Source organism: Lepidochelys kempii, chromosome 3 (genome assembly GCF_965140265.1).
Source record: "Lepidochelys kempii isolate rLepKem1 chromosome 3, rLepKem1.hap2, whole genome shotgun sequence".
In the NCBI taxonomy this organism is placed as follows: domain Eukaryota; kingdom Metazoa; phylum Chordata; order Testudines; family Cheloniidae; genus Lepidochelys; species Lepidochelys kempii.
In genome coordinates this window covers 104,340,798-104,367,292 of record NC_133258.1, presented here as the reverse complement: position 1 = coordinate 104,367,292, position 26,495 = coordinate 104,340,798, and the positions used below count along the sequence as shown (strand labels likewise).

At 42.3% G+C, this 26,495-nt stretch overlaps 1 protein-coding gene across 4 annotated transcripts in view; it reads left to right on the top strand.

The window, feature by feature from the left end:
• The first annotated feature begins 213 nt into the window (after positions 1-213).
• The window catches only part of MAP3K5 (mitogen-activated protein kinase kinase kinase 5), a 156,527-nt gene continuing 130,245 nt past the window's right edge, over positions 214-26,495 (top strand). For all 4 annotated transcript variants that reach the window (XM_073337411.1, XM_073337413.1, XM_073337414.1 and 1 more), the window contains exon 1: positions 214-1,358. In XM_073337411.1, coding sequence (XP_073193512.1) covers positions 941-1,358 — 418 coding nt within the window. In that variant the 5' untranslated portion in view covers positions 214-940. The remainder of the gene's footprint in view (positions 1,359-26,495) is intronic.

The following is a 26,495-nucleotide window of genomic DNA, read 5'->3' as shown; positions in this document are numbered from 1 at the left end:
AATTTCACCATATACTATTGTTGAATAATTATTGGCTGACACCTACAACTTACATTGATACATATAAAATACACATAGCTAGTATCCACTGAAAGTATTAAAAAAAAAAAAAACCTCAAAGGCAGCCCAGCCAAGATCTGTTGAGGAGCACTGCCCACCGACACCGCCAAACGACCAAGCACAGCATGGAGCAGCAGAGGGCGCTGTGCAGAGAAGAAAGCGAATCGAGCGCTGGTACGAGCCCAAGAAGGAGCCTGCGACGTTACGCAGCGAACCCTGCCTAAAGTTTGGCGCGGCTCTGAGCGCTCAGCGCAGGAATGCGGCTCTTTATAGTCCTGGGCAAGGGGAGGGAATAAGGGAGGAGCCGGGCAGCTCTGGGCTGGCTCCGGTGCGGTTGCTGCTGGCTTTACGGTTCCAGCCATAGCTGGGTCAAGCAGCGATACCAGAAGTGGCTTGTGCGCTGCCGCTGCAGGACGAGCTGATCGGAGCGCCCGGCCCAGCGGCAGGGCAGCCAGTCCGCCGGAGGGAGCCGCGCCGGCGGTGCAAGGCGAAGGAGGAGCGTCTGCCCGGGGAGGAGTGGGCGAAGAAGTGCAGTGACTGCGGGGAGAGGCTGTGCCCCGTGCCCGGCTGCCAGCAGAGCCGCTCGCCAGGTGGTCGCTTCCCTGCAGGTGAAGCCAGCCCAGCCCAGCGCGCGGGGGAAGGGGCGCGCAATGGTGCCCTTGGCAGGCACCGGGCGGGACTGCGCTGCCCTCCCCGCTCAGCGAGACCTCGGCAGCTGCTAAGCGGGGACCGTCTCTGCTTTCCCCGCCCAGCGGCGGGCTGCAGGAGCCTCTGGCGGCGAGGGGCAGGGCGAGCCCGGCGGGCGGCGAAGCATGGCATCTGCTTAGCTCCGGCGAGCGGCACCAGCAGAGCCGGGGACGCGGCGCGGGGCTCCGCAGGGATGAGCGACAGCAGCGAGGGGATCAGCTTCTCGGTGCCCAGCCCGCCGAGCGGCGGCTGCCTGCACCAGGAAGGGCTCGGCGGGGTCAGCCGGAGAGCGCCGGGGGCCGACGGGGGCGCCCGGAGCCTCCTCCCCGCCCCGGCCTCGCCGCCAGCCGGCACCTACTGGAACGAGGACAGCAGCGCTGCCTGCCCCGCGGCGGGGACTGGAGCCCGGGCTAAGGGCGGCGGCACCAGGAGGACCACGGTGACCTACGTGATCAACGAGGAGAGCCAGGGGCTCCTGGTGGCGGCGGAGAGCGGGGCCCTGCAGAGCCTGCGGGAGGCGTGCGAGGCGGTCGGGGCCTCCCTGGAGACCTTGCACTTCGCCAAGCTGGACTTCGGGGAGACCACGGTGCTGGACCGCTTCTACAACGCAGGTGAGCGGCGGCAGCGCCGGCCTCTGCCCCATCGCCTCTCGCTCTTCTTCCTGCCCCTGCCTCGCTCGCTCGCTTCCCCCTTCTCTCTCTGTTGTTCCCCTGGGCAGCAGCCCGCTCGGGGAGCCGCAGCTCTCGCCCCTCAGCCAGAGCGTGGCCCTAGTTCTCTGCCTCCTGTGGGAGCCCAGCCACAGCGTACAGCTCCTCAGGGGAGCCACCGCTCTTTCAAAGAGCTAGGCAGTGGTGGGGTGTTTTTGTCACCTACCTGATTCCCTGTGTTCCTGGGTGTGACGTTGTGGGGTGCAATCCAGACCAGCGAGGGGCTGTGTCACCCCTGCGCTGGGTCTGACCGGAGTTATTAGCTAACACACCACGTGCGGTCCATAGTTTGATCCAACTGGTGTAATGTGTCACTTACTACCTCTAGCACTCATTTCACGTTTTCTTCAGTGGAGTCAACTCACTTCAATGGCATTTGATTGGGATGACCTGCTATACAAACCTTACCACAGAGTAGGCAAAAGACAGACTCCCCACATGTGATTGATAGGGGTAGATGCAGCCCCTTCAGATTGGGGTTACACACTGTGTTTGAGGTTCTATTTCCTGGACCATCCCTCATCCCTGGCCACTGCTGATCTGGTGGCAGGTTGCTATGTAGCACAATGCCATCTCTTCCCCTTCCTCACAGGATCAGGCCCAGTTTTTCCTATCAGATGTTTTCTGTGATTCTTGACAGTTTGAGGAAATACCTTTCTCACACTTCCTGGTCGTTGGGACACTGGAGTGGAAAGTGTGTCACTGTCTCACTCTCTGCCACATTAGCTGGTTAGTGGCTCCTCTCCTTTCAGTCAGTGACCCCCAATTTTCTCCTTTAGTAATTGATTCTGTATTAGGTGAGAGCCTGCCTGAGTTTTGCATACTCCGCTGGGGTGAAGTCAATAGGGCTCTGGATGGGAATAAGGGTCCACTTGATGTAACTATATGATCAGGGCCTTAAGTAGTTTTTTAAATTTTACAAAGCTTTTCTTTCTTGGTGTTTTTATTCTTTTTTTGAGCTATCATGTGGCAGTGTAGTTTAAAACAGATTCCTGGACACGTTTGTGGTTTGTTCCATGTCTTGACAGAGAGATTATCTCTTGGACCACCATCTCTTCCATTGGTGCTTAAATAATATCCCACAGGCAACTACATTGTTTACATGGAAAAAAAATTAGCTAAAATACAATAGTTTCCTTTAATGTGATTTGGGGGAAAAGAAGGAGGAACTAATAATATTAAACTCTCCACAAACCACCAAGTAGTGCTCTTTGCAGCACTGGTTGTTTACAGAGCACATTTTGGGAACCACCAATTTAAAATGTCCATATAGTGTGTTCTGACTGTTTTCCCCGCTACTGTACCAGGTCATACTGGGCCTGATTTTCAAAGATGTGAGCTCTTGCAGTTCCCATTTTCTAAAGCTGGAGCTCAGAACTTTTGAAAATTAGGTCCAGTGTGAATATTTCAACAATTCCTTTGTGTTGACCCAAAATTTGGGATAGTCTTTATATTTGTATGCTTGGAAGTGTATACATTATTTATCAATTGCATAAAATATTCATGACAGATGGGATTAAACAGAACTACGTATGTAGAGTAAAACAGTTGCCAAGAAAGTCTGTGAACTCTGTGCTCTACCATGATTTACATATAGTCACAGTAGCAAATTTGAAACTATTTGACTTGCTGGCAATGTGTACAGTAAACTATCTGCTACAGTCAGTCCGGCTCCACTGGCAAAAAAGATTTGCATATACAAGGCCATCAAGAGCTTCTTGTGGTCAAATAGGTAAGGTAAATAAGGGGGGAATAGCAATGGCTATCAGAGTCCTAAAGACTTTATAGAACCAGAATGATCATATTAAATATTCTTTTCCTCTTATTTTACAAAAGGAGGGAGCAGTCTGACTGCGAGAGAATTTGGAACTAAGTTATGACAACGTCTGTATGTGTTTGGAACACATTAGCTAAAACGTTTACAATAACTTTTTTTTTCTTCTTCTGTTTTTTTTTTTTTTTTTTTAACCAATGCAGTAACAGCAGGTATCAGTAATCCCCTCTGCTTCTGCAAGTAGAGGTAAGATGATACCTGCATATCCTGGCTGGATGGTGTGCCACTTCCACTGCATGCTCCTTACACATATATGCACATGCACATACATCGGTTCTTTGCAAGCCCCGCCACACAGGTTTTGGTGGGTTGAGGCAGGGCCTGCAGTAACTCGTGTGGCCTCCACTCCATCCTGTGGAACCTGGTCTTGATGGGAGCTCCGAGACCGTGGCAGTTGGCTGCCAGAGGAGTTGTGGTGTCAAATGGCAGCTGGGAGGCAAAAAGGTCCCAAAACCTGTAGTGCCATAGTCTATGTGGAGACCAAAACACCCTGCTACACTGGAGTGGGTAAAACCTTGGAGCTGCCACTCAGTTTCTCAGCATATTCCCTTGTAGGACTATCAATAGATTCCCATATTTATGATTATAGAATGATAAATTCACTTTCCCTTCAGCCTCATGTGCCTGCATCAGGTTTTCAAATTCAGATTGTATTAGGTTTGGCATCAGAATTTCAGGATAGAAACTCTTGTGATGGGAGATCAGACTTGAAAGTGAGCTCCTTTAGTTCTGGCAGTTGGAACTCTGGCATATAATAGCATAATTGCACACTTAGGTAATGCATTTTTTGCTTACTTATTTCAATGGCTTTTGAACAAAGCTGTGTAAATGTAAAAACCTTGCTTTTCTTTCATTGCCATACTTTATATTAATCAAAGTACTGTGAAATGTACCATGTCATTCTGCCTCTGTATGGCAGCAAAAGCCAAATACTGTATTGTCCATAGTGCATGCATCTCTCACCTAATTTATTTTTAGAATATAGCTTAAAAAAAATCTTAGGTTTGCTAACTAATTCAGTTAGTAGATGTCTGCTATCTAGACATAGTTATGAAAGATAGGAATGGGAAACCCCATAAGTGAGGCCCTAGGTAATGCTCTGCTCAGATGCCCATCCTCCCAACCCCATGGAATGATGTGTCTGAACTTTTCTGGAGTACACCATCTTATGTATCAGCCTCGGGATGCAAGGTGTCTGATAATTTGAAGCTGCAACAATCACTAGCTTTTGGGAAGGCTCTTGGGGCTTTTACTTTTCTCACTGAAAATCTCCTAGCTTCTGCCAAGGGAAGGAAATATTTCTGTCATTGTATGCCTCCTTCAGGGCCTCTGGGTTACTGCCAAGGGAGGTGTCTTTACCTTTCTTGACCTTATCTAGCCCTATTACTATGAGACTTCCTTTCTTCCTGAAGAATTCCAGCTGCAGCTTGCTGCTCTTATAGCTTTTCCAATTAGCATGAAATTGACATGATTATTGACAATTTCATTGACTTTTGCATGGTATAGAATAGCAGCCAGGAAACTGACTGGCTTTATTAATTTCACTCTGCTACCCTTTGGCAAAACCAGCAAGGGCACAGGAGCATTCTGTCTGGGGACAGGAAGAGAAGATGTCAACTATTTGACTTGAAAGATTACCTTTGCAACGATAACGGGTAGCAATGTGTTTGCCTTGTACACCGTTGACATTATCTAACTAGTCAACAATTAATGAAGCTTAATTCATTGCAATTACTGAATAGGCCTAAAATTCTGTCAGAATTAAAATGAAAAAGTAACAAAAGGAAGCTGTTGAATAATTCAGGCATGAAATTTAGGTTTAGTGTAAAAGATTTTTTATTAATTCTAGTTGGTCAAATCCTGATTTCACTGAAGTCAACAGGAGTTTTGTTATTGACTTCAGTGGGGCTAGGATTTGGCCCTATACAAATACAAATGTTTTCTTCATTTTTCTCCAGCTTCCAATTTAAATTATATATTTTGGAGAATTAAACATTTCACTGTGTTAAACCTAGTGACAGCAGCATTGAGCTGGTGTGCATGAGAACATAATCAGACTATCTTCATTGTCTGAAAGAAGGGAATAAACATGGAAGGAAGCAATGTAAATAAGGGGAATGAAAGGCAGGAGGACTCAGGACAAAAATGAATTAGACTTAAAATTATGTGATGTTCGTATGGGACTGTGTTCTTTGTATTTAAAGGGATACTATCAACTTCAATTTGGCCTAAAATATAGTAGTGCTTGAAACCTACACCTTGCACCACTATGAATTTGAAAATGAAACCGTTTTAATTGATTTTTTTCATTGTTCAAGCTGAGAAAGGGGCAAAGAGCATACCCACATAGTGACAAGTAAGATGTTTTCAATTCACCCCCTCCCACACTTTTTCATAATCTAAGGTGCTATTGTAATCATAGAATTGTAAGACTGGAAGGGACCTCGAGAGGTCGTCTAGTCCAATCCCCTGTACTCATGGCAGGACTAAGTATTATCTAGACCATCCCTGATAGGGGTTTGTCTAACCTGCTCTTAAAAATCTCCAATGATGGAGATTCCACAACCTTCCTAGGCAATTTATTCCAGTGCTTAACCACCCTGATAGTTAGAAAATTTTTCCTAATGTCCAACCTAAACCACCCTTGCTGCAATTTAAGGCCATTGCTTCTTGTCCTATCCTTAGAGGTTAAGGAGAACAATTTTTCTCCCTCCTCCTTGTAACAATTTTATATATACTTGAAAACTGTTATCATGTCCCCTCTCAGTCTTCTCTTCTCCAGACTAAACAAACCCAATATTTTCAATCTTCCCTCAGAGGTCATTTTTTCTGGACCTTTAATCATTTTTGTTGCTCTTCTCTGGACTTCCTCCAATTTGTCCACATCTTTCCTGAAATGTGGTTCCCAGAACTGGACACAATACTCCTGTTGAAGCCTAATCAGTGTGGAGTAGAGGGAAGAATTACTTCTCACTTCTTGCTTATATACTTCTGCTGATACATCCCAGAATGATGTTTGCTTTTCTTGCAACGGTGTTACACTGGTGACTCAGATTTAGCTTGGGATCCACTATGACCCCAGATCCCTTTCCGTAGTACTCCTTCCTAGGCAGTCATTTTCCATTTTGTATGTGTGCAACTGATTGTTCCTTCCTAAGTGGAGTACTTTGCATTTGTCCTTATTGAATTTCACTCTGTTTACTTCAGACCATTTCTCCAGTTTGTGCAGATAGTTTTGAATTTTAATCCTATCATCCAAAGCACTTGCATCCCCTCCCACTTTGGTATCGTCTGCAAACTTTGAGTGTACTCTCTATGCCATTATCTAAATCATTGATGAAGATATTGAACAGAACCAGGCTCGCTACTGATCCCTGCAGAACCCCATTTGATATGCCCATCCAGCTTGACTGTGAACCACTGATATAAGTGCTCCCAGGGAAGTGTTTTCCAACCATTTATGCACCCACCTTATAGTAGCTCCATCTAGGTTGTGTTTCCTTAGTTTGGTTATATAATGTAGGTTAAGAAACTTGTATGTAATATATGTAAAGAAACTTGCTTACATCATGGTTTTTAATTTTGAGAGAGTCCCTTTAAAATATATAACGTATGAAAATGGTGCAATCTGACAGAGAGGACTGCACAGAAAACAACCTATTGGAGTCAACGGGCCAGTTATGTGAATAAGGAAGAAGTCACCTGTGTCAGTAAGGACTAAGAGCCAGATCCTCAAAGGTATTTAGGTTCCTAACTCCCAATGAAAGTTAATAACTGAATACCTTTGAGGATTTTTGCCTGATTGTCTGAGTAGAGATTTGGAAGATAAGGCCTCTATTCGTTTTGGGGAGTAATACTCCTCACAGATAATGTGCTACATAAAAATCAACTGTAATTTCAAGCAGGAGATTTTATTTAGGGTAACACTGTTTCTTTTTCTTAATGCTTTATCTCGGCCTTTTAGAATAGTTTGAATTTTAAGTGATCTCTGATGTAGTTTCACTTCTGCACTTTCGCTTATCACCCCCCCCTTTGAGAACCTGGAGGAATGTTAAGTAGCATCCAGTGTCAGAAGTAAACACCAGTCATCAGCACTACATGTACAATAGCCCTTTTACTCAGTCTTGTTCTGCCATCTTTGCCTAGCATTCCGCTGAAGTTGGTAAGTGCTGGGACGCTAGCATTGTCTACACCCAACAAGTGAGTTTTAATTGCATATACCTGGAGCACTCAAGCAGTAGTTAACTGGTCTGCTTCAGCATTCCTCCCTACTCAGGCTAAGTTCCTTTTTATTTTAACAGAAGCTGAGTAATGAGTGCCAAATCAGCCTGTAAAATGAGTATTTGGGAACAGTAAGTAGTATTGAGGTTACCATTTTCCTCATATTCCCCCCCCCCCATCAGATTTTAAAGTCAGAAGGGACATTATTATAATCTAGTCTGACCTCCTGCAAAACACAGACATACTGTGATGTGTATTTGAACTAATACCTGGGAGTGAGTAGTTGAAATTATGGATTCAGTTTGTCAAGAAAAACCACAGTCAAACTAGATTAAAGCGGTGTTGCATTACTGTAGTTGAGTTACAGCAAGTTCTCTTCATGCAGCTTAATTGCCAAGCAGTGCAGAAGTACTTCATGAATTAAAAGATGAAGGCATATACAAATAGGAGTAAAATCAACAAACAATAAGATGGAGAAATATCAATATATAAACCAAAAATGCAGTATACCAGCATAAGGTATTCCAAATGTTCCTTTTTAAACTAAAAAGGAAATTTGTAGAAAATGAAATAATTTGTGCATTATATTATAATGGCTAGATCTCAGCACCTGGAGATCCTGTTGACTTTAATGGGATATATGAGTGCTCAGCACATGTCTGAAAATCAGGCCATAAGCAAGTAGACTAGCCTCGGCGTATATCTAGCAGAAGCTCATGTAAATGACTCATTTAGTTTTGCTTTCCTATTTATTTTAGAAGACTAAAAGTTAGGATAGATTGTTTGCTGTGGATTGTTTGTGTGTTTTCTTCATACAGTCGCTTATTATTACACACACTGCATAAGAACAAATGCCTCACAGTCTAGCCGAATGAAGAGCAAAATGTAAACAAAGAGCATACAAAGAAAAACAGATAAAATTCAATAATCTAAGGTATCAGGCCTGCTCCTGTATGCCCTCCATTCATGAAAGTTCCTCAAAGTTGAGGTGAGTTCTGAGTGCAGAGTGCTTGCACAATCAGGCCCATTATTAGTAGCCCAGGTGAGGAAATGTGCGTTGCCTAATGCAGTTTCCTTTACATTGATGGGACAATTCCCTATATTTGTGTTTTAAAATCACTGCAGAGTAGGGCTAAATGTTTACTTGATTAGCAAAATAAGTTGGGTAGATGTGCTAAAAGCAATTCTGTTTTGTTATTACTGGGGCAGAGGAAGGTCTTTCAAAAATGCTTTTATAAAAATACTTTATACTCTAAAGAAAAGTACTATGTACTGTCCTTGGACTGAGATGATGAGAAATCTTAGAGGCCCTTACGCTTCAGGGCACAAGCCAAAAACAAACTGAAGGGGGTTAGGAAGCAACTTCCCTGAGGGACAGGTTTTCCCATTATGGTCCATGATGGGGGTTTCTTCAAATGGGGTTTCTCTAATGACCTGCAATGTAGATGTGGTCCACTTTAGACTATGTTACATATTCTTGACAAGTGCCCGCTGACTTACTTCAACAGTGGGCTACTGGCTCTTCACCTGGCTGATGATGATGCTATCATATGGCTGGGCACACTGCACATACACTTAGAGATGGGGTTTCTTGTACCTTCCTCTGAAAGAATTGGTACTGGCTGCTTTCAGAGTCAGGCTACCTGGACCACTGGCCTAATGCAGTAAGGCAAATGCCTGTGTTCCTATTTCTTCTCTGCCTTGCAAGGTTTTCTGACTACGTTTAACTTATATTAACTTTTTTTGGTGGATGGTAATGTTATTTACATAGGAAATGTAATATCTAGACATCTTCTTTATACCCAATGTTGCAGAAAAATTGATGGAAAATGTGGAGATAAATTATACAGTGACTAGCGCGGGGATTCAATCTGTACACCGTCATTTACTTTAAAAAAAGTCCCCAGACTAAACAATGTGACTGATGTGTATTTTGCACCATGCAAGTATCTCATTGTAACCTTGTGAGTGTATTGCTCTGGAATTTTTTCCTGGCTTCAGCTGCTTATTTTTGAAACTTTTAATGTAATTGCAAATACTATTCTTGTTCTTGGGTCTCTAGTCCTCCTTTTAACCCGAGTAGATTGTATGGCTCAATAATATTCTGCAATAGTGAGTTTAACATGTTAATTAAATAATGATACTTCCAGTGCAAGCTAATCTAATCAGACATACCAATGCTGAGTGAGGGTCAGGGAAGGAATTTCCCATAATGGCAACTAATGAATAAAGCAATTTGAGTTCACTAGCAGCTAGAAAAGTAAAACTGAGTTGGTCTAGTAGCAGTGGTCTTGTAGCTTTTACAGATTTTGGCTGGAAACTTGGTGTCAACTCTGTGGCTTAAAAGCAGTACTGGAATATACTTTACTTGGGGAAATTTGGCATAAAGGAGCAAATCTTCAGAAACTCAGTATAGTCATGTGGTAAAGCTGAATTTGCTTAGAAGATATATAACATCTGTGCAACATTTCCTCTATACCTTGCATAGCTTTCTATGATTGCACAGTGCAAGTCTTTACAAGGACATCAGAGTGAAGAAAATCAGCGCTGATCTAAATTCCTGGGCCGCTTTTCTGGTAGTATTTTGTTTACCTTAGGAGACGCTGAATTCCAGTGATTCCTTCTTTGGCATACTACCGACACTAGAGCTTATCCAGAAAGTTGGCCAATAAAGTGATTTATATCTGAGTTTAAGCTTTCCTGGAATTCTGACACTTAATGACACATGAGCTCTTGCTTTCTGTCCTTGAAATCCAAAGAACTGATGTTCTTAAGAGCTAAATCTAATATTCTTAATTCCTAGCAGTTGACTTAATGTTTTTCTCAGAATAAAAATACATGCTTCCCACAATATTGGCTATTTATAGTAGCAGTAAAACAGCTGAGTTGTAATTACTACCAGTTCTCAAAGTGAGGCAGCATGGCATGGAAGTGAACAATACCCTGCTCACCGTTTAATTCTCTCTACTTCATGATTTTATTTTACTGATGCAAAGTTTCAGACATTTGAAATGCCGCACTCTCCACCTGTGATTATGTAGCATTTGTTGACATTGCTATATTTTAGTATTTGAACATGGTCTTTTCTGCAGCAGATGGAAAAAGGGGGCAGGGGCTGAATCACTACCAATGCTCTGTGGAGTCATGCCAAGACAGGCTATGATAAAATAACAGATCTAGTTACAGGGTCTGTGGTAGAAAGAGCTATCCTGAAGTATTATTATTTTTGCTCATTTTCAGGACTGAGAAGGGCTACCATAAACCACCCCCATCTAGGGTTGCTAATTTTGGTTGGATGTATTCCTGGAGATTTGATCACATAATCTTTAATTCCTGGAGACTTCAGGCCAATCCTGGAGGGTTGGCAACCCTGCCCCCAACCCTTTCCCACTCCTCAGTATCAATGGGACTCATGTTGAGACAGGTTATGCTCAAATAAATTTGTTAGTCTCTAAGGTGCCACAAGTACTCCTGTTCTTTTTGCAGATACAGACTAACACGGCTGCTACTCTGAAACCTGTGCTTCTATAGGGGGTTAGGACCAAGAGATGCTGAGTGACTGAAAGAACTAATAACACTGTTGCTCTGGAGAGTAGAGCTGATGACTTGGGTCATATCCCCACAAAACATTACTGTTGCTGCTGCTAGGTGTCATGGGTACAGGCCAATTACTTGCCTAACTAAGTGGGCTGGTGAAGGTGGGATGGAGCCCAGAGAAGAGAAATGGAGGTCTGAAGAATCACTTCTGGGAGAGATCAGCTCCCAGTTGTAAAAGCCTCTGAACCTCTATGTGTTGAAATGTGAGTCTGAGAGATGAAGACGGACAACGTTTTAGACTGGGATTTCCAGAGAGGGTTAAGGCAATTGGGTGCCCAACTCCAGACTCCATTAGGCCCCTTTAGTTTTAAGATTTAGGCTGGGATTTGCAATCTGTGGACAGTTTAGGATACATCCTAAAGCATAAAATATAGATATTGTCCAAGTGCTTCAGAACAGAATGCCCCATACTTCTGAAAAAGGGGTACTTGTCTGGGTTTAGCTCAGTGTGTTTCAAAGATGGATCTAAAAATACTGTAGGCCCACAGTTTAATTTGCCTGCTCACTGAGAGAGCTGGTCAGGTAACTTGTGAAGAATATTACAAAATGTGGGATTTTCAGAAATTAACTAGTTATTCACAGATAAATCTGCCATTGTTTGACCAGCTCTAATTGTTATAATCAGATGAAGAATGTCCCCCAGGTTCCAAGTGTCCTTTTGCTATATATGCATAACTTACATTAAGGCTACTGGGACTTGCCGGTATGTGTTCTGAAGAGAATATACCCATCTACTTCTGCCACTGCTCTCTGCATGAGCTGGGAAGATGATGGAAGTATGAGGACAGTATAATGTGCAGTGGAGACCTAGGTTCTATTCCTACTTTGCCACTAGCCTGTTGTGTGATCTTGGGCAAGTCGCTTGCCTCCTTTATGCCTCTGTTTCCCTCACCCCATCCCTTTGTTTAGATTGTAAACTTTTAGCACAAAGGGACCTTGATCTTGGTTGGGGTCTCCAAGCACTGCTCTAATAATCATAAAGATGAGTCAGTAAAAGCCTGTTCATGCAATCCTTAGTCAATCAAATCTCCTGTGGATACAACTGAGATCCTTGAGTAAAGTGTATAGATTCAGACTCTAATTGGACCATAGAAGTTGGAGATAGAAAAGGCCAAATCTCGGCGAGTGTGTAAAGTGCAATAGCATAATAGAGTTGACATTTGAGCATGGTGTATGAAATATTTCCCTCCCCTTTATTAATACATTGTTACATACTAAAATGCCAGGAGAAGTGCTGCTCCATGGAACTATTGCTGCCTCTTAAAGTACAGTATAGCCATAAAATTATCAGCATGAGTCTCTAAAGTGTACTTCCCAGAAAACTGGGCAAAGCTAGATGCAACAGTAATTTTTATTTTCAAGAGTAACATAAAATGAACACACTCCCTTCACCCACCCCGCCCCCAACGATTTTGACATTCTACTGTTGCCACTTCTCTAGATGTGACTGGCAAGGGTGTGTGGCAGAGGGAAATGACTCCTGACCTTACTACAGTCATACTGAGACGTTTACTTCATTTTTTAATTTTAAGTTTAAATATGCTTATGAAATATAAAAGCACAATACAAAAGGAGCCTGAATAACTGTAACAAATGATAATAAGACAACAGAATAAAAAAAATTCTATTATAAGAGGAGGGCAGTGTATTCCTATATAGATCTAAAAGGAGCAAATAAGAGACTGAAAAGACCTAATAGATCTTTTAGAATCCTTATCACAGCCAATGCATGACTGTTCTCTGCAATGAGTTCTCCAGTGCACTGTTCTGTTTCAAAGAGTAAAGCTATGGCATACTTTCATGGAATATTATCCTACAGTGTGAGCTCACTGTTAAGAGAACATGTCTTGGCATTGTTAACATTTTATGTGCTTAGTTTCGTTTAATTTCTCTTGGTGCTACCTTCTTCAACCACTCTGAACAATTCCTTTGTTTTTAGAAGTACTTGTTCTTTTTGACAGGTTTCAGAGTAACAGCCGTGTTAGTCTGTATTCACAAAAAGAAAAGGAGTACTTGTGGCACCTTAGAGACTAACCAATTTATTTGAGCATCTGCTTTCGTGAAAGCTCATGCTCAAATAAATTGGTTAGTCTCTAAGGTGCCACAAGTACTCCTTTTCTTCTTGTTCTTTTTATCTACACCATTGAAACAACAGTGTGAAGTGTCCTCTTACTGTAAAGAATCAGAGGACCATCCAGGTGTTTTTTCAGATGACAATAAAGGAGTTCAGTTACATGGCTGGGAATGCTTCCGTGAGCCAACAGATCAGTAAGCACCTGTCACAAGTCCAAAATAATTTGTGTTGAACTGCAGACCAAGTTTGACTAGAGATAAACATTGGTCATTTTACATCACAGTATCTTCATTCGTTCTTCTGTAGACATTAAGGGCATAAAGAACAGGTACTTCTAAAAACAAGTTTATCCCTTGATACAAGCAAGTGTAGCTCTTGTTTAAGTCAGTAAGAGCTGATTATTATTAGCAGATGCAGAGCTATATGCCAGGGTTGTATTCCTGCCCTCCCCACCCTTCAAATCATCCCTTTAAAAAGCAATGGCCAAATTTTTAAAAGATATTTAGGCACCAAAATATATGGCTAGGCACTTAGTGAGATTTTATAAGTATCTTTTGGTGCCTAAATATCTTTTTAAAAAAATCTGGTCCCAAACCCATTCTGGGAGTCACCCTGGAACCTTATTAGGACTGAATTAGCTGATGGCTCTTGAAGATGATGTGTTCTGGCTGAGTGAGCAGTTGGATATTTCTTCACCGCAGAGTTAACCAGGATGCTTATTGGGGCATTGCCCATAACCTGGATCCTAGCCACACACACAAAGCTCATTCACACAAGTTTAGCGGTGCTTTCATCATTGGCTTTCTGGCTTGTCTCGGGCTTAGGCTAAAGCCTGAGTGAGATGTTCACTTGGGCTGGTAATCTGCCCATTTTGCAGTGAAGGCTCAGGATAAATTATATGAGCATTGATAATTCCCCTTGTGTGCCCAGAAGGACAGACAAATCCCCCACAATTCACTGGAATGGAATCATGCAGCAGCTCAGCTTACTTCAGCATGCAGAGCTATGGGCTATGCCCCCAAAAGTCCTAGCAACACATAGAGGTGAGGGCAGCACCAGTGAAGACCCAGTAACTCGAGTGTGGCTTTAAAGTATGGCTTCTCATACTTGAGTGAGGCTAACCCAGGCGCTGATCACTGACATTTAGTCTGCAGTGAAGACAGACCTTTTGCTTACAACTCTCTTTCTCTCCCAAATTCTCACCTCCTTGAATTGATTTTTATGAACAAGTAAAAAATCCTACCCACAGTCATGCTCTTCCTTTGGAAGAGCAGAGAGCAAACAATCTTCTGGATTTTTGTGCTGCGCTATTTTGTGCATCTCTTGGGTTTTCTATAATGCTCACTAGAGTGGTATCTGAGTTCTCCAAACTTCCTGCAGGAACTGTGCAAATGTATTTAATGTTGGATTAGTTTTAACCAAGACACATGTAGACTGATAGTAAACGGCATTCAGGAGTGGGCCCAATGACTTGGCATTTTATGTGTTGAAACCTGGATCTCCATTACCAACAGCAGCCTTTGGTCTCTTGCTCCTTGGAGCTCATGCAGTTTGTGGAGGTGGCGTGCTTGACATGCTTGGCATCCAGGGAGAAGACCAGAAGCTGCTTGTTGCATGGACACTTCTTTGCTAGCCAATCCACAGTTGGAACTAGTAAGTGTTTGCCAGATACCTGGAACGAAGGGCTGGGAAACTTTCCAGGCCTCCCTAGGAATAGCCTTTGGTCAGGTTCAAGCATCATAAGAAAGACCTTTGAATCCCTTTGTGAAGTGCAGTCAAAAGAATTAATGAGGTTTTATTGATCACACTGGGTAAAAATAAATGGCTATCATTGTAAATAATCCAGATAAATGTAACTTCTTTAAAGTTTACATATCTGTGTTCATGAGATCCATTGTATTTTTTGCTTCAGAATCAAACGCTTTGGTGCTTCAGTACTACTACTATTTAATTTGGTATTTGGATAGCTAATCCTGTAACATCCATCTTATTTAAAGCCTTTACAGTAGCCTTGCAAAAATCATAATGAAAATTACTACTCCCAGAACAAAACCTACTTTTCTAGCCTGGGATGATGATGAAGAAAGTACTAAAGGCAAACCAGACCTGTGTGTTTTTTTGGTTTTTTTTTTAAAGTACTTGTGTGATGAGTAGACTATTACAAGGCTGCATTAATGTTTTGCAATGGGAGGACAACATCTCTGTAAGGGGTTGACATGATTGTAAAAGGCTTTCACTTCAACAGCTGCCTGTCACAAGAATACTTTCAGGAATGCAGGAACAGAAAGTGGTGGTGGTGTTTTTTGTTTTTTTTTAAGACGAGGTAGCCTGAAAGGTGAGTGGTTTGGTTGCTTCCATTTCATCATTGCTGTCTGAACTTGTTTTCACTTTGAAAAAGGCAGCATTAAAGTTGAAGAATTTCTGATCACAAATCAGAGAGGGGAGATGGACATATATACACTATAAATATTACTCCTGAGGGAATTCTGTGCCAAAAAGTATAAAATTCTATGCACACAATATTTAAAGTTCTGCATATTTTATTTGTCAATAAATAAATGTGGAGGTTCCAGAATGGCAGGGAGAACACAGGCCACTGGCTGCATGGAGGTGGGAGATCACCCTGCAGCCCTCCCCTGGGACATGGACTTGGTGGTGAGGTTGCACCAGACCCTTACGCAGCGCAAAGGCTAGGTCTGCTCCTTAGAGGTAAATTTTGTTCTTCTTTCCCCTTCCAAGAGTTGAGAGCCCTGGATCCTTAGAGTGTGGGCTTTCTGGCACAGGGACTGCTCCTTCTTATGCATCTGGGAACCATCACAAACAAATGGTAGATGATTATAATTAGGGACCTACAAAATTCATGTCCATGAAAAACGTGTCACGAGCTGTGAAATCTGGTCTCCCTCCATGAAATCTGGTCTTTTATGTGCCTAAATGTAAGGGACTGTTGCCCCCTTACTAACGTTCAGTGGGGGTGTTTTAGTTGCTAGCTCCCAGTACCGAAAAGGGGGAAGGGTCAATGGGGAATCAGGACCCTGAGACTGACAGCCCCCGGGAACAATGGGGAGAGGCCAATGCTCCAGGTCAGCCTGAATGACAGGGCGGGCAGGCTAATCAGGGAGTCAGGAGGCCGAGTTGGAATTGCCTGGGTCAGACAGAGTGGGGCCGAGCTAAGGAGAAAGCAGGGGCCTAAGCTGAGCTGGGGAGCAGAGCTGTGCCAGATCCAGAGAGAGCAGCCCCTGTCCTGGGAGCAGAGCTGCAGCCCCAAAGCCAGGGGCACAGCACAGAGAGAGCAGACCTGTCCTGGGAGCAGAGCTGCAGCAACCAGAGCCAGAGGGGCCAAAGAAGCAGCCCAGGGAGCTGGAGGCAGAGCAGCAGCAGCAGTGCAGACACAGAGTGGTACAGCTGGGGCTGGAGCAGTCCGGAGCTGGGTGTGGTGAGCAGCTGGGGAGAGCGAGGGGGACCCTGGGCAGCAGGCCCAGCACAGGGAGACGCCTCAGCCAAGAGGCTCTGCAGGCCAGGCTTGGATCGTAACCCCGACAGGGTGGGGGTGACACTGGGAAGAAGGGTCCTACCACTTAGAGTCTGAGAGTGTGGGGCCACCACCAGAGCAAGTGTCCAGCCCACAGCATCCCTACAGCACAGCCAGGGCCTGAGAAGAAGGCCTGGGACTTACAAGGAACAGACTGTGAATTGCCCTGACATTCCAGAGACACTGTTTGTGATGTTCCCTGCCACATAGCGGGTTGATGTGTTTCCTTTAACCTTTTCCATTTTTCCTTATTCTTTTTAAAATTAATTGTTGATTAAATAACTTGTATTTGCTTTAACTTGTATGTAATGGGTCAGTGGGTCAGAGGAGTGCCCAGTGCACAGAGAGTACCCCGGAGTGGGGACACCCTAGCCCCTGTCCTAGGTGACCACAGCAGGGTTGGGGGTCGAGCCCCCCAGGAATCCTGGGCCCAGCCTTGTTGGGGTTACGAGGACTCTGCCAGACAGGAGTGTGGAAGGGGAGTCCTCAAGGGCAGGGGGGCCACTGGGTAAAGGAAGTGGGAGCGAGGACTCGGATCCTTTCGCTAGCCCACTTCACCGGGGTAGTGCAGAAGCCAGGGAAGTTCCCCACAATAGCGGGACTATTCCCCCGCTTACATATACTATACAGGTTTCTCAAATTGCGGGTCCCGACCCAAAAGGGAGTTGCAGAGGAGGTTATTTTAGGGGGGGTTATGGTATTGCCACCCTTCTGTGCTGCCTTCAGAGCTGGGCGGCCGCAGAGTGGCAGCTGCTGACTGAGGGCAGCAGTGCAGCAGCGCAGAAGTAGGAGTGGCAACACCATACCATGCCATCCTTACTTCTGTGCTGCTGCTGGCAGTGGCTCTGCCTTCAGAGCTGGGCTCCCAGTCAGCAGTTGCCGCTTTCCGGCCGTCCAGCTTTGAAGGCACCTTCACCACCAGCAGCAGTGCAGAAGTAAGGGTAGCAGTACTGCCACCTCCCCTACAATAATTGTGACCCCCCCCCCATTTTAATACCTGAAATCGTGAAATTTGCGATTTTTAAAATTCTATGACCGTGAAATTGACCAAAATGGACTCTGAATTTGATAGGGCCCTAATTATAATGCATTGAAACTAGTGTGTGTTGCATTAGTATTGGAGGTAGAATTCAGGGAGCTTGGATGCAGGGATGAAGGAGGGCCACATAGCACAGTTCAATAGGGGTTACTTGTTGGCTGCCATGGATGTGGAACTTGGGGTTACAGATAGTGAATCTGTGAATACATGGCTCAGATGGTCGTGTATGTCTGTCTAGGTGGTTATTTTGGCACCCATCACTGTTATGTCTGAGCATAGTGAACACAGTGTTAGTAGAGGCAACTGCAGATCTAAGGCCTTGGTGGTCGCCACAAAACGATCTGCTGCTGCTTTGCAGGAGGAATCTTTCCCCCATAATCTCCCCATTGCAGAGTTCAGTTAGTTGGACTGCATGGCAATGTACAGGATTTGTCCATTAATTTGTAATGTCTGTTATAGACTGTACATTCTCCTTGAGTCTTCACTTTGCGTGGGGAAATGCTGACTCCCTAAATGTAGAATTATTATTAGTTTAAGTTTTCAGTATCTTGCAAAAATGATCTTAAAAACAAATCATCCTTGACTTGCACTCCACTAGACACAACTTAAGTATACATCTGTCCATTCCAATAGTCAGAAAGGATTTAGTATTTTTTAGCAGCTATTTAATTTCAGTCTTAGACCATAATGTGGAATATGAAGGAAGGAAGTGGGTGTGTTCTAAAAGAACTGAACAACATTTTAGAGGCTTAATTTGGGCTCAAGTTATTGTCAATAAAACGTTAAATAGCAGAAAAAGAACCTGGGTTCTGTGGTTTCAAGTGTGGGTTTATATATGTTTATTTTGGACAAATCTCATTGCTTATAAAAATGAAAAGCTGCCCAGAATGGGAGACACTGTGGGCAGGTGGTGGTGAAGTGTCTCTGCATAGTCTTTGTGTGATATCTCATAACCCTAAACTGTTCCCCCCCTCTTTCCTACACTTTCACATTTACAGTTCTGAATGGAGACTGGCGCATAATCTTGAAGCACAGTGGTTTATGCATGAATTGTTTTGCACATCAAAATGAATATATATTATGCTCAGTTGTCTGACTTGTGTCAAGCCAAGGTTATATTTCATAATGTAATTACTGAAAAAGATACAGACTTATGTCTGTTCTTTGCTATTAACACCAGAAACCAGGTATTAATTGTTCTAGTAAAATAACATGTAGAGAATGTCTTTTTCTTAGGACAGTCATGTTCGTTTATCTCTCTTGCTTTGATCAACCCTAAAGCCTAGAAGGTCTTAGAGCCAGATCCTTCTCTCACACAAATTCTAGTTAATAAATTGCAGCCAATGTACCATATGAACTAGCTCACTGAAACTGTTTTGAATGTAAAAATGTTTTTAATGTGCACATATAATAGGGAGGAATGAAAATGTGAGACTGTTAAACCACTGCACTACAGCTAAAGAATCAGCTTGCAGTCTAGACCCTAACAGACTATAATAATGTAAAATCTACCGTTGTTCTAGCTCTAATGAAGTGCTTACCTAAACTACCCATTTGGGCTTGAGTCTTATTGAACAAATACGAAGTCATACAAGGAGGATAAAATAGCACAACCTAATTCATAGGCAATGTTACTCTGACTGTTACCCCTGTAGCAGAGATTTTTACCTGGACAGTTAAATTATTCTGAAAGCTTAGTTTGCCAGATTGGGGAATAAATTGTCTGTGGATTAAAGCTACAGAGCAATATTCAGCATTGATACAATTGGTTGCAACTCTCCTTCAAGACAAAGGAGTTGCCCTTGATTCCACTGACACTGAATTTGGCTCTATTTTACTTAAGAGGAAGATGCACAAATGAGGGATAATTCATAGATTCCAAGGCCAGAAGGGACCACTGTGATCATCTAGTCTGATCTTTTGTAGAACACAGACCATAGAACTTCCCCGAAGTAATTCCTTGAGAATACCTTTTAGAAAAACATCCAGTCTTGATTAAAAATGGTCAGTGATGGAGACACCGCCACAACTCTTTGGTACATTGTTCCAATTGTTAAGTACTCTCACTGTTAAAAATTTTACACCTTATTTGCAGTCTCAATTTGTCTAGCTTCAACTTCCAACCATTGGATCACATTATACTTTTCCCTGTTAGATAGAAGAGCCCATTGTTATATATTTTGTTCCCCATATAGATACTTACAGACTGTAATCAAGTCACCCATAACCTTCTCTTTGTTAAATGAAATAGATTGTGCTCTTTGAGTCTGTTCCCATAAGGTATGTTTTCTAATCCTTTAATCATTTCCTTGGCTCTTCTCTAAACCCTCTCCAATTTATCAATATCTTTCTTGAACTGCAAGCCCCAGAACTGAACATGGTATTCCAGCAGTGGTTGCATCAGTTCCAAATGTAGAGGTGAAATAACCTATAATAATGCCTAGTGTCACCCAGGTTTTTCAGAACCCAAAGCAGTGCTAACTTAACTCTTTCTTTCCAGGGGGTGTCAGGAATAAATCAATGGGGACACAGCTAAATAAATGATTGGTACAAACAACAGTTCTTTTACCTAAAATTACTCTCTTTTATTAGGTCTCAAGTGTGCACACGCACACATACTGTAGCAGTAGATTCAGAGCACCCCAAACATTATAGTTACCCAAAGTCTGAGATGGTTTCAAGTAATCAACAACCAGGCTTCTGGGGGCCCTCCTTCCATCCAGCTGCTGGGGAGTGCAGCTGTCATCTCCTTGCCCAAAGGACAGCTCCTTGTCAGCTCCTTCCTCAGACTGCTCCAAAGTGTATACTTTTGCTTAATTTTTTATAGCTAACTTAGGCCTGGTCTACACTTGGCGGGGAGGGGGGAATCGATCTAAGTTATGCAACTTCAGCTACGTGAATAACATACCTGAAGTCGACGTACTTAGATCTACTTACTATGGTGTCTTCACTGTGGTAAGTCGACGGCCGACACTCTCCTGTCGATTCTGCCTGCGCCTCTTGCCCTGGTGGTGTACCGGAGTCGACGGGAGAGCGCTCGGCGGTCGATTTATGGGGTCTAGACTAGACATGATAAATCGACCCCCGCTGAATTGATCGCTGCCCGTCAATCCAGTGGGTAATGTAGACAAGCCCTAAAACAACGCACATAACTCATAGTGACTCCTGGTGGGTCACCATAGTAACCCCAATGGGTCACCATTCTCCTAATTTCAGCAAATTACTCATTATTTCTTATCATCAAAGCATTTCTAGTATTTCTTGTCATAACAACAATAAAACTTATATGTCGGGCACTGAACCAAGGTCGGCTGTCCAAACTTTCCTTCCATTCTCATGGTACATTAACTCTCTGTCCCATCCTCCCATTCTGATTAGCAAAACTGCAGTCCTGCAGCTATTTGGCCTTGTCTCTCAGAGCCTAAGATTATTCCAAGCTATATGGTATTTGGTTTTCAGCTAGCAGTGGCTGGACACACAAAATGGCTGACTGCAGTACTGTCAAATTCTGGGGATAAACTAGCTCTGACACTTTTCATCAATAGATTTCAGAGCCATTTGTAAATTAGGCAAGTATCAGGATCCCTAGATAGGGAAACTGAGGCACAAAGGTTTAAAGTGATTCTCTCATGTTAGCTAATAGTATAGCTGGGAATAGAACCCATGTCTCCTGAATCTCAGTCCAGTGATCTGTCCACTGGGTCACACTTGATCATGGATGTGGGTAGGATATGGTTTATCATCTGCACTATTAAGGTAAATGTGAATGGACATGGTCCTTACTGTTAAACAGGTACAGAAACAATGCACAAAAGCAATAATATCCTATAGAATGGTTAGGCATTAGACTATTGTAAACACTACTAAAATTATTCTAAATTAATTAATATGATAGATTTTGGTTGTCATTTCTGCATACTATACTGCCACTCGTCTCTGAAGATTTGATATGAATGTTTGTGTTGATTGCTATGTAAATAACGAGTAAATACTTTCCTATTTTTTTTTCCTATAGCTTTTGGCCATACAACTGACATTAATGAAAACTAAACCTTCGCTGTCAATGACTACTTGGCAATACCACGGGAAAAGCAAATACATACCTGTTTATCAGGCCTGCTTAAGCTAGTCTTGCCGAGATTAACAGCCTTTACGCCAAGTGTTAACAATTTAGTTCAAATGAGTCATATCCGCTTTCTGTTTTGGGATGCACTAGTGCAATTACCTCTAAGGCTCGGCAGTCAATGTTAGCTTAGTGACACATTGCAGGATACTGACAGCAGTAGCAATTTCAAGCATGTGTTGATCTGGTGTGAGATTTAACCTTGCTTCACTAATTGACAAACATTTCTCAGAAAGCTAATGTTTAAAAAAATAATAAACAAAATCCAGAAAGCTGATGTGGCAACTGAATATCCAGATCTATTTTGTAGAAAACCTAGAGCAAGCAAACTGTTACCAAATTGACTAACAAATTTATTTGAGCAAAAAGAAAAGGAGGACTTGTGGCACCTTAGAGACTAACACATTTATTTGAGCATAAGCATCTGATTAAATGAGCTGTAGCTCACGAAAGCTCATGCGCAAATAAATTGGTTAGTCTCTAAGGTGCCACAAGTACTCCTTTTCTTTTTGCGAATACAGACTAACACGGCTGTTACTCTGAAATTTATTTGAGCATAAGTTTTCGTGAGCTACAGCTCATTTCATCAGATGCTTATGCTCAAATAAATGTGTTAGTCTCTATGGTGCCACAAGTCCTCCTTTTCTTTTTGCAAATACAGACTAACACGGCTGCTACTCTGAAACCTGTTACCAAATTGTTCATATTAATAAGAAAGAGGCAAAAATCCCCCCCCCCCCTTTTCTGGCTGTTCCGTAGGCCCTTTGTATGACAGACAAAGCTGTCAGTAAAAGGTGCTGTCTTGTCAGCTGTGCTCCACTTAAGCAAAGTGAGGAGATATGTGTCAGGTTAATGGCCTCTGAAATCTATGGTTTCAGAGTAGCAGCCATGTTAGTCTGTATTCGCAAAAAGAAAAGGAGTACTTGTGGCAACTTAGAGACTAACAAATTTATGAAGTGAGCTGTAGCTCACGAAAGCTTATGCTCATATAAATTTGTTAGTCTCTAAGGTGCCACTTGTACTCCTTTTCTTTTTTCTGAAATCTGTGTGTGTGTCAAGACTTGTAGATAGCCCATAATCATTGATGTAGAGAAATTTGATGAAAATTGCATTTGCTGTGTAAAGGAAAAACAAAAAAGCAACAAAGATGCACTAGCCATTTTTTAAGATGATAGGAGCCGGGAAAGATTTAGCTGTGCTACTTCCATTAAAGCTGCAGTGTTGCCAGCTTTCAAAAACCATTAGTCAGACTGCAACAATGATGAGATTTAAACAAAATTATAAATTTTGCGTTCTTATTTGCCTTCTGGGTTTTTTTTCCCCTTCCCTTTTCTTTGAGCCTTTAGGCATTACATTGCCATGAGTTCATGTTTTCAAGCTTTTCTACAAATGAGGTTAAAGATATACTTCTTTTAAATAGAAGCTGAGATTCTCATGTAATATCCAGGAATTGGGGATTTAAGAAAAATACCAAACATCACGAGAGCTGGCAACACTGAAATCTGAGTTTTGTGTAAAACTTCATGCACCACTCTGACCACAGTGAGGGTTTACCTCTTTTTGTTAAGTTCCTTCTTTTTACAGTAATTTAGTTTTGGCCATTTGAATTTGAAAGAGCTTTTGTCTTTTAACTTGTATGTCATTAGGCAATGTTACTCTTGTCTGTACAGTCTGGTGTCTTGTAGCATGGGGTCCTGAGGCTGACTAGATCCTTTGGGCATTACCACAACAGAAATAAATATTAAGACACAAATAGACCCAAGGATTCTTTCCCCACTCTCTCCCTCACATCATGTGTTTGGCTTAATACTGGTGCTAAGTGATAGGAACAACTTGCTGTATTCTTCTGTCTTCTCTTTATTATTGCTGTTTTTTCCCTTTGAAATAAGGAAATGAATAAGTGAGAGGAGATTACTGCTGTGGATTGTTTTCTGTTTCAGGGTTTGCAGGCAATTAATCATAGTTTGGCTTTTTCTTTTCTAAAGGAACAAAGTACATCTGGGACTAACAATGGGAAATGAGATTTTGAATATAAAGTAAGACCTTTTCAGCAAATAAACTGTGAAATCACCTTGATCACAATTCTGAATTTTTAATATTGTAAAAATATTTGTGTATTCTCCTGGTATATGTTAGTACATATGTACCTTTATTTAGATTAGTACTATATATCTCTGGTACTCCATTTATACTTCATGCAATGTAGCCTGAGTAAAAGGTAAAGTGAGTAAAGAGCAATGTGCACCTCTGGCATTACATATAGATACTCATTTATAATAAGGAATCCACATTCTAGAGACGGTGGATTTATTGCTGTAGTGATAGGGAAAATTCATGCATTATTACTTGGAAACCTGAGAGAATCAAAAGACTTTGTTTTTTCCTTACGGGCTGATTTAGTAAATATCTATCCAAAAGCTACTCTGGCCAAACTTAAAATACAGTGGGAACAAATGCTGCAGGAAGAAACTGAGGAAGATCAGTGAGAAAGCATATCAATTCGTCTCATCAATTTGCCAGAGAAGCAAGATGAAAAGTCTTATAGTGAAGAATTTTATACAAATGTGCATGGGTCTCAGGCCAGACTTTCAACAAAGGATTTCTATGCAATGCCAATTGTTGTAGATGCAGGCAGCAGATCCTCAGCTGGTATAAATTTATTTCAGTAGAGCTACACATGGGCTGAAGATCTGGCACGCTGCCTAGAGGGCGGAAATGCTGTCCATATCTTACAATCAGATAATAAATATAAGGCCAAGTTGTCCTTGATAGAAGTTTTCTCTGTGCCTCTGCCCTGCCACCTGGTCTGCCCCTTCATTTCTTTGACAGTAAAGCTTCAGGAACCATGCTGTCAAGGTGGTCATCCATTGGCAGAAGCCCCGTTTATTTTCATTTGCAGGTCATCTTTAAGACTCAACCGAGGAATGTTGTATTTGAGCTCATCTGAAGATTTTGAAGTAGCTAGAGTTGCGTTTAAGTCCTGCTGTTTGGGAGCTCGTGATCTGTAGAGGAGAAGGAAGACTGAAGACTCCGCAGTCCATAAATCCTAAATAACCAACCAGAGCCAAGAGCTTTAGGAAAGAACTTGCTGAGATGACATGGCAACCTGAAGTCCAGTGAAAACAAGCTCATCCTGACCTCTAGGGGTTATTTAGTTCCATAATCCTAAATACCCCACTAGGAATGCTGTTCCCCAAGCTCCTGGAAGTTTCACTTAGGTTTCCGTCAACTGCAGCATGCTTGTTGAGTAGAGCTGTCTGTGCGTGGGTTGAAGATGGTACAAATCCTGTTGATGCAGCTATTGCCGTCAAAGAACATACACTGAGTGGTTATAACTCCCTAAGAAATTTTATATCTAGCAGTATAGCTAACCTAATAATATATTACCTCTACTCATAGCCTTCTAGCTCCTCTTAATCTTCCAAGTAACAAAAAAATATATTCTGCCTATTTATAGAAGGCATTGTCCTGAATTCATTTTTTATATGGCAGGTGACATGTGTAACTCAGTTCCCTTTGACACCTTTCTAAATATTGTGGCATTTCTCACTAGAAAATTATAATTTGACAGCTAAGGCTAGGAAAAACGTGCATGATTCTGTGTGAGAACACCTCAAATAAGTGGACTGATTGAAGCCTAGATTTTTCCAACACAGAGCAAAATAAATCTCTTTATGAGACGATTTGTTTTGAGTGATTTGCCTCCTGCCCTGGAGATAATGTTTCACTGGAACATGCTCCAAGCAGGTTTTGTATATTGATTTGTGTTTCCGAATAATAATAAAAAAGTCTGTTTACATGTTTTAAGGTTAGCTTTCCAACTAAATGCTCTGTTTTCTTGGCATTTTAAATAAAAAAGGTCTTGAGTGTGAAAAGCTTGTTTGCTTTACTTAAAAGCAGTGTCGTGAAATGAATTACTCTAATTCATGAAAGTTCTTCTGATGTATACACATTCTCTTATCCCCAGCACAGATAAGAGTTTTTGGTCTAGTGAAATTGATTCTATTCTAATAGAGGATATTTACTTACACAAAGGGCAGAAGTGGAAAGGAAACTAATTCTTGACAAATGGTTAAGATGAAGGAGTGCTTCCCCATCCATTGTTTCTTTCAAGATTTTGTTTCAACTCCTTATGTATACTTTTCTCTCTAGTTATAAACACGTTCAGGGTGGGACTTTCAAAGGTGCTCTGCATTGGCCTAACTGGTCTTTCTCTGAATAAAATGGGAGTTTTATCATTGACTTCAGTGGGAGCAGTGTTAGGCCAATAGTGAATGCTTTTGAAAATCACACCCTTGAACTATGCAAGTCCTACTGGTATCTTGAAGTCTGCCGTTATACCTTGTTATGTACGTTAGGGAAGTTCTGCAGGTGGTTGTCTCACACCTGGACAAGAATACCTCTAGCATCTTCTTTTAGTCCTTCTGGGTCTTATATTGCAATCCTTTTTCTGACAAAGCCTCCATGAACTTCAGTGGGAGGTTTATATGATTAAGAAGAACTGCAGGTTCAGACTCTGTCACTCTTCTTTCAAAATCATTTAAAATCTTCTGGGTCTTTCAACGTTTAAAACAATTAATTGTCTTCTGGCTAGGGCTAGGTCATCCTCTCCGATTTTTGC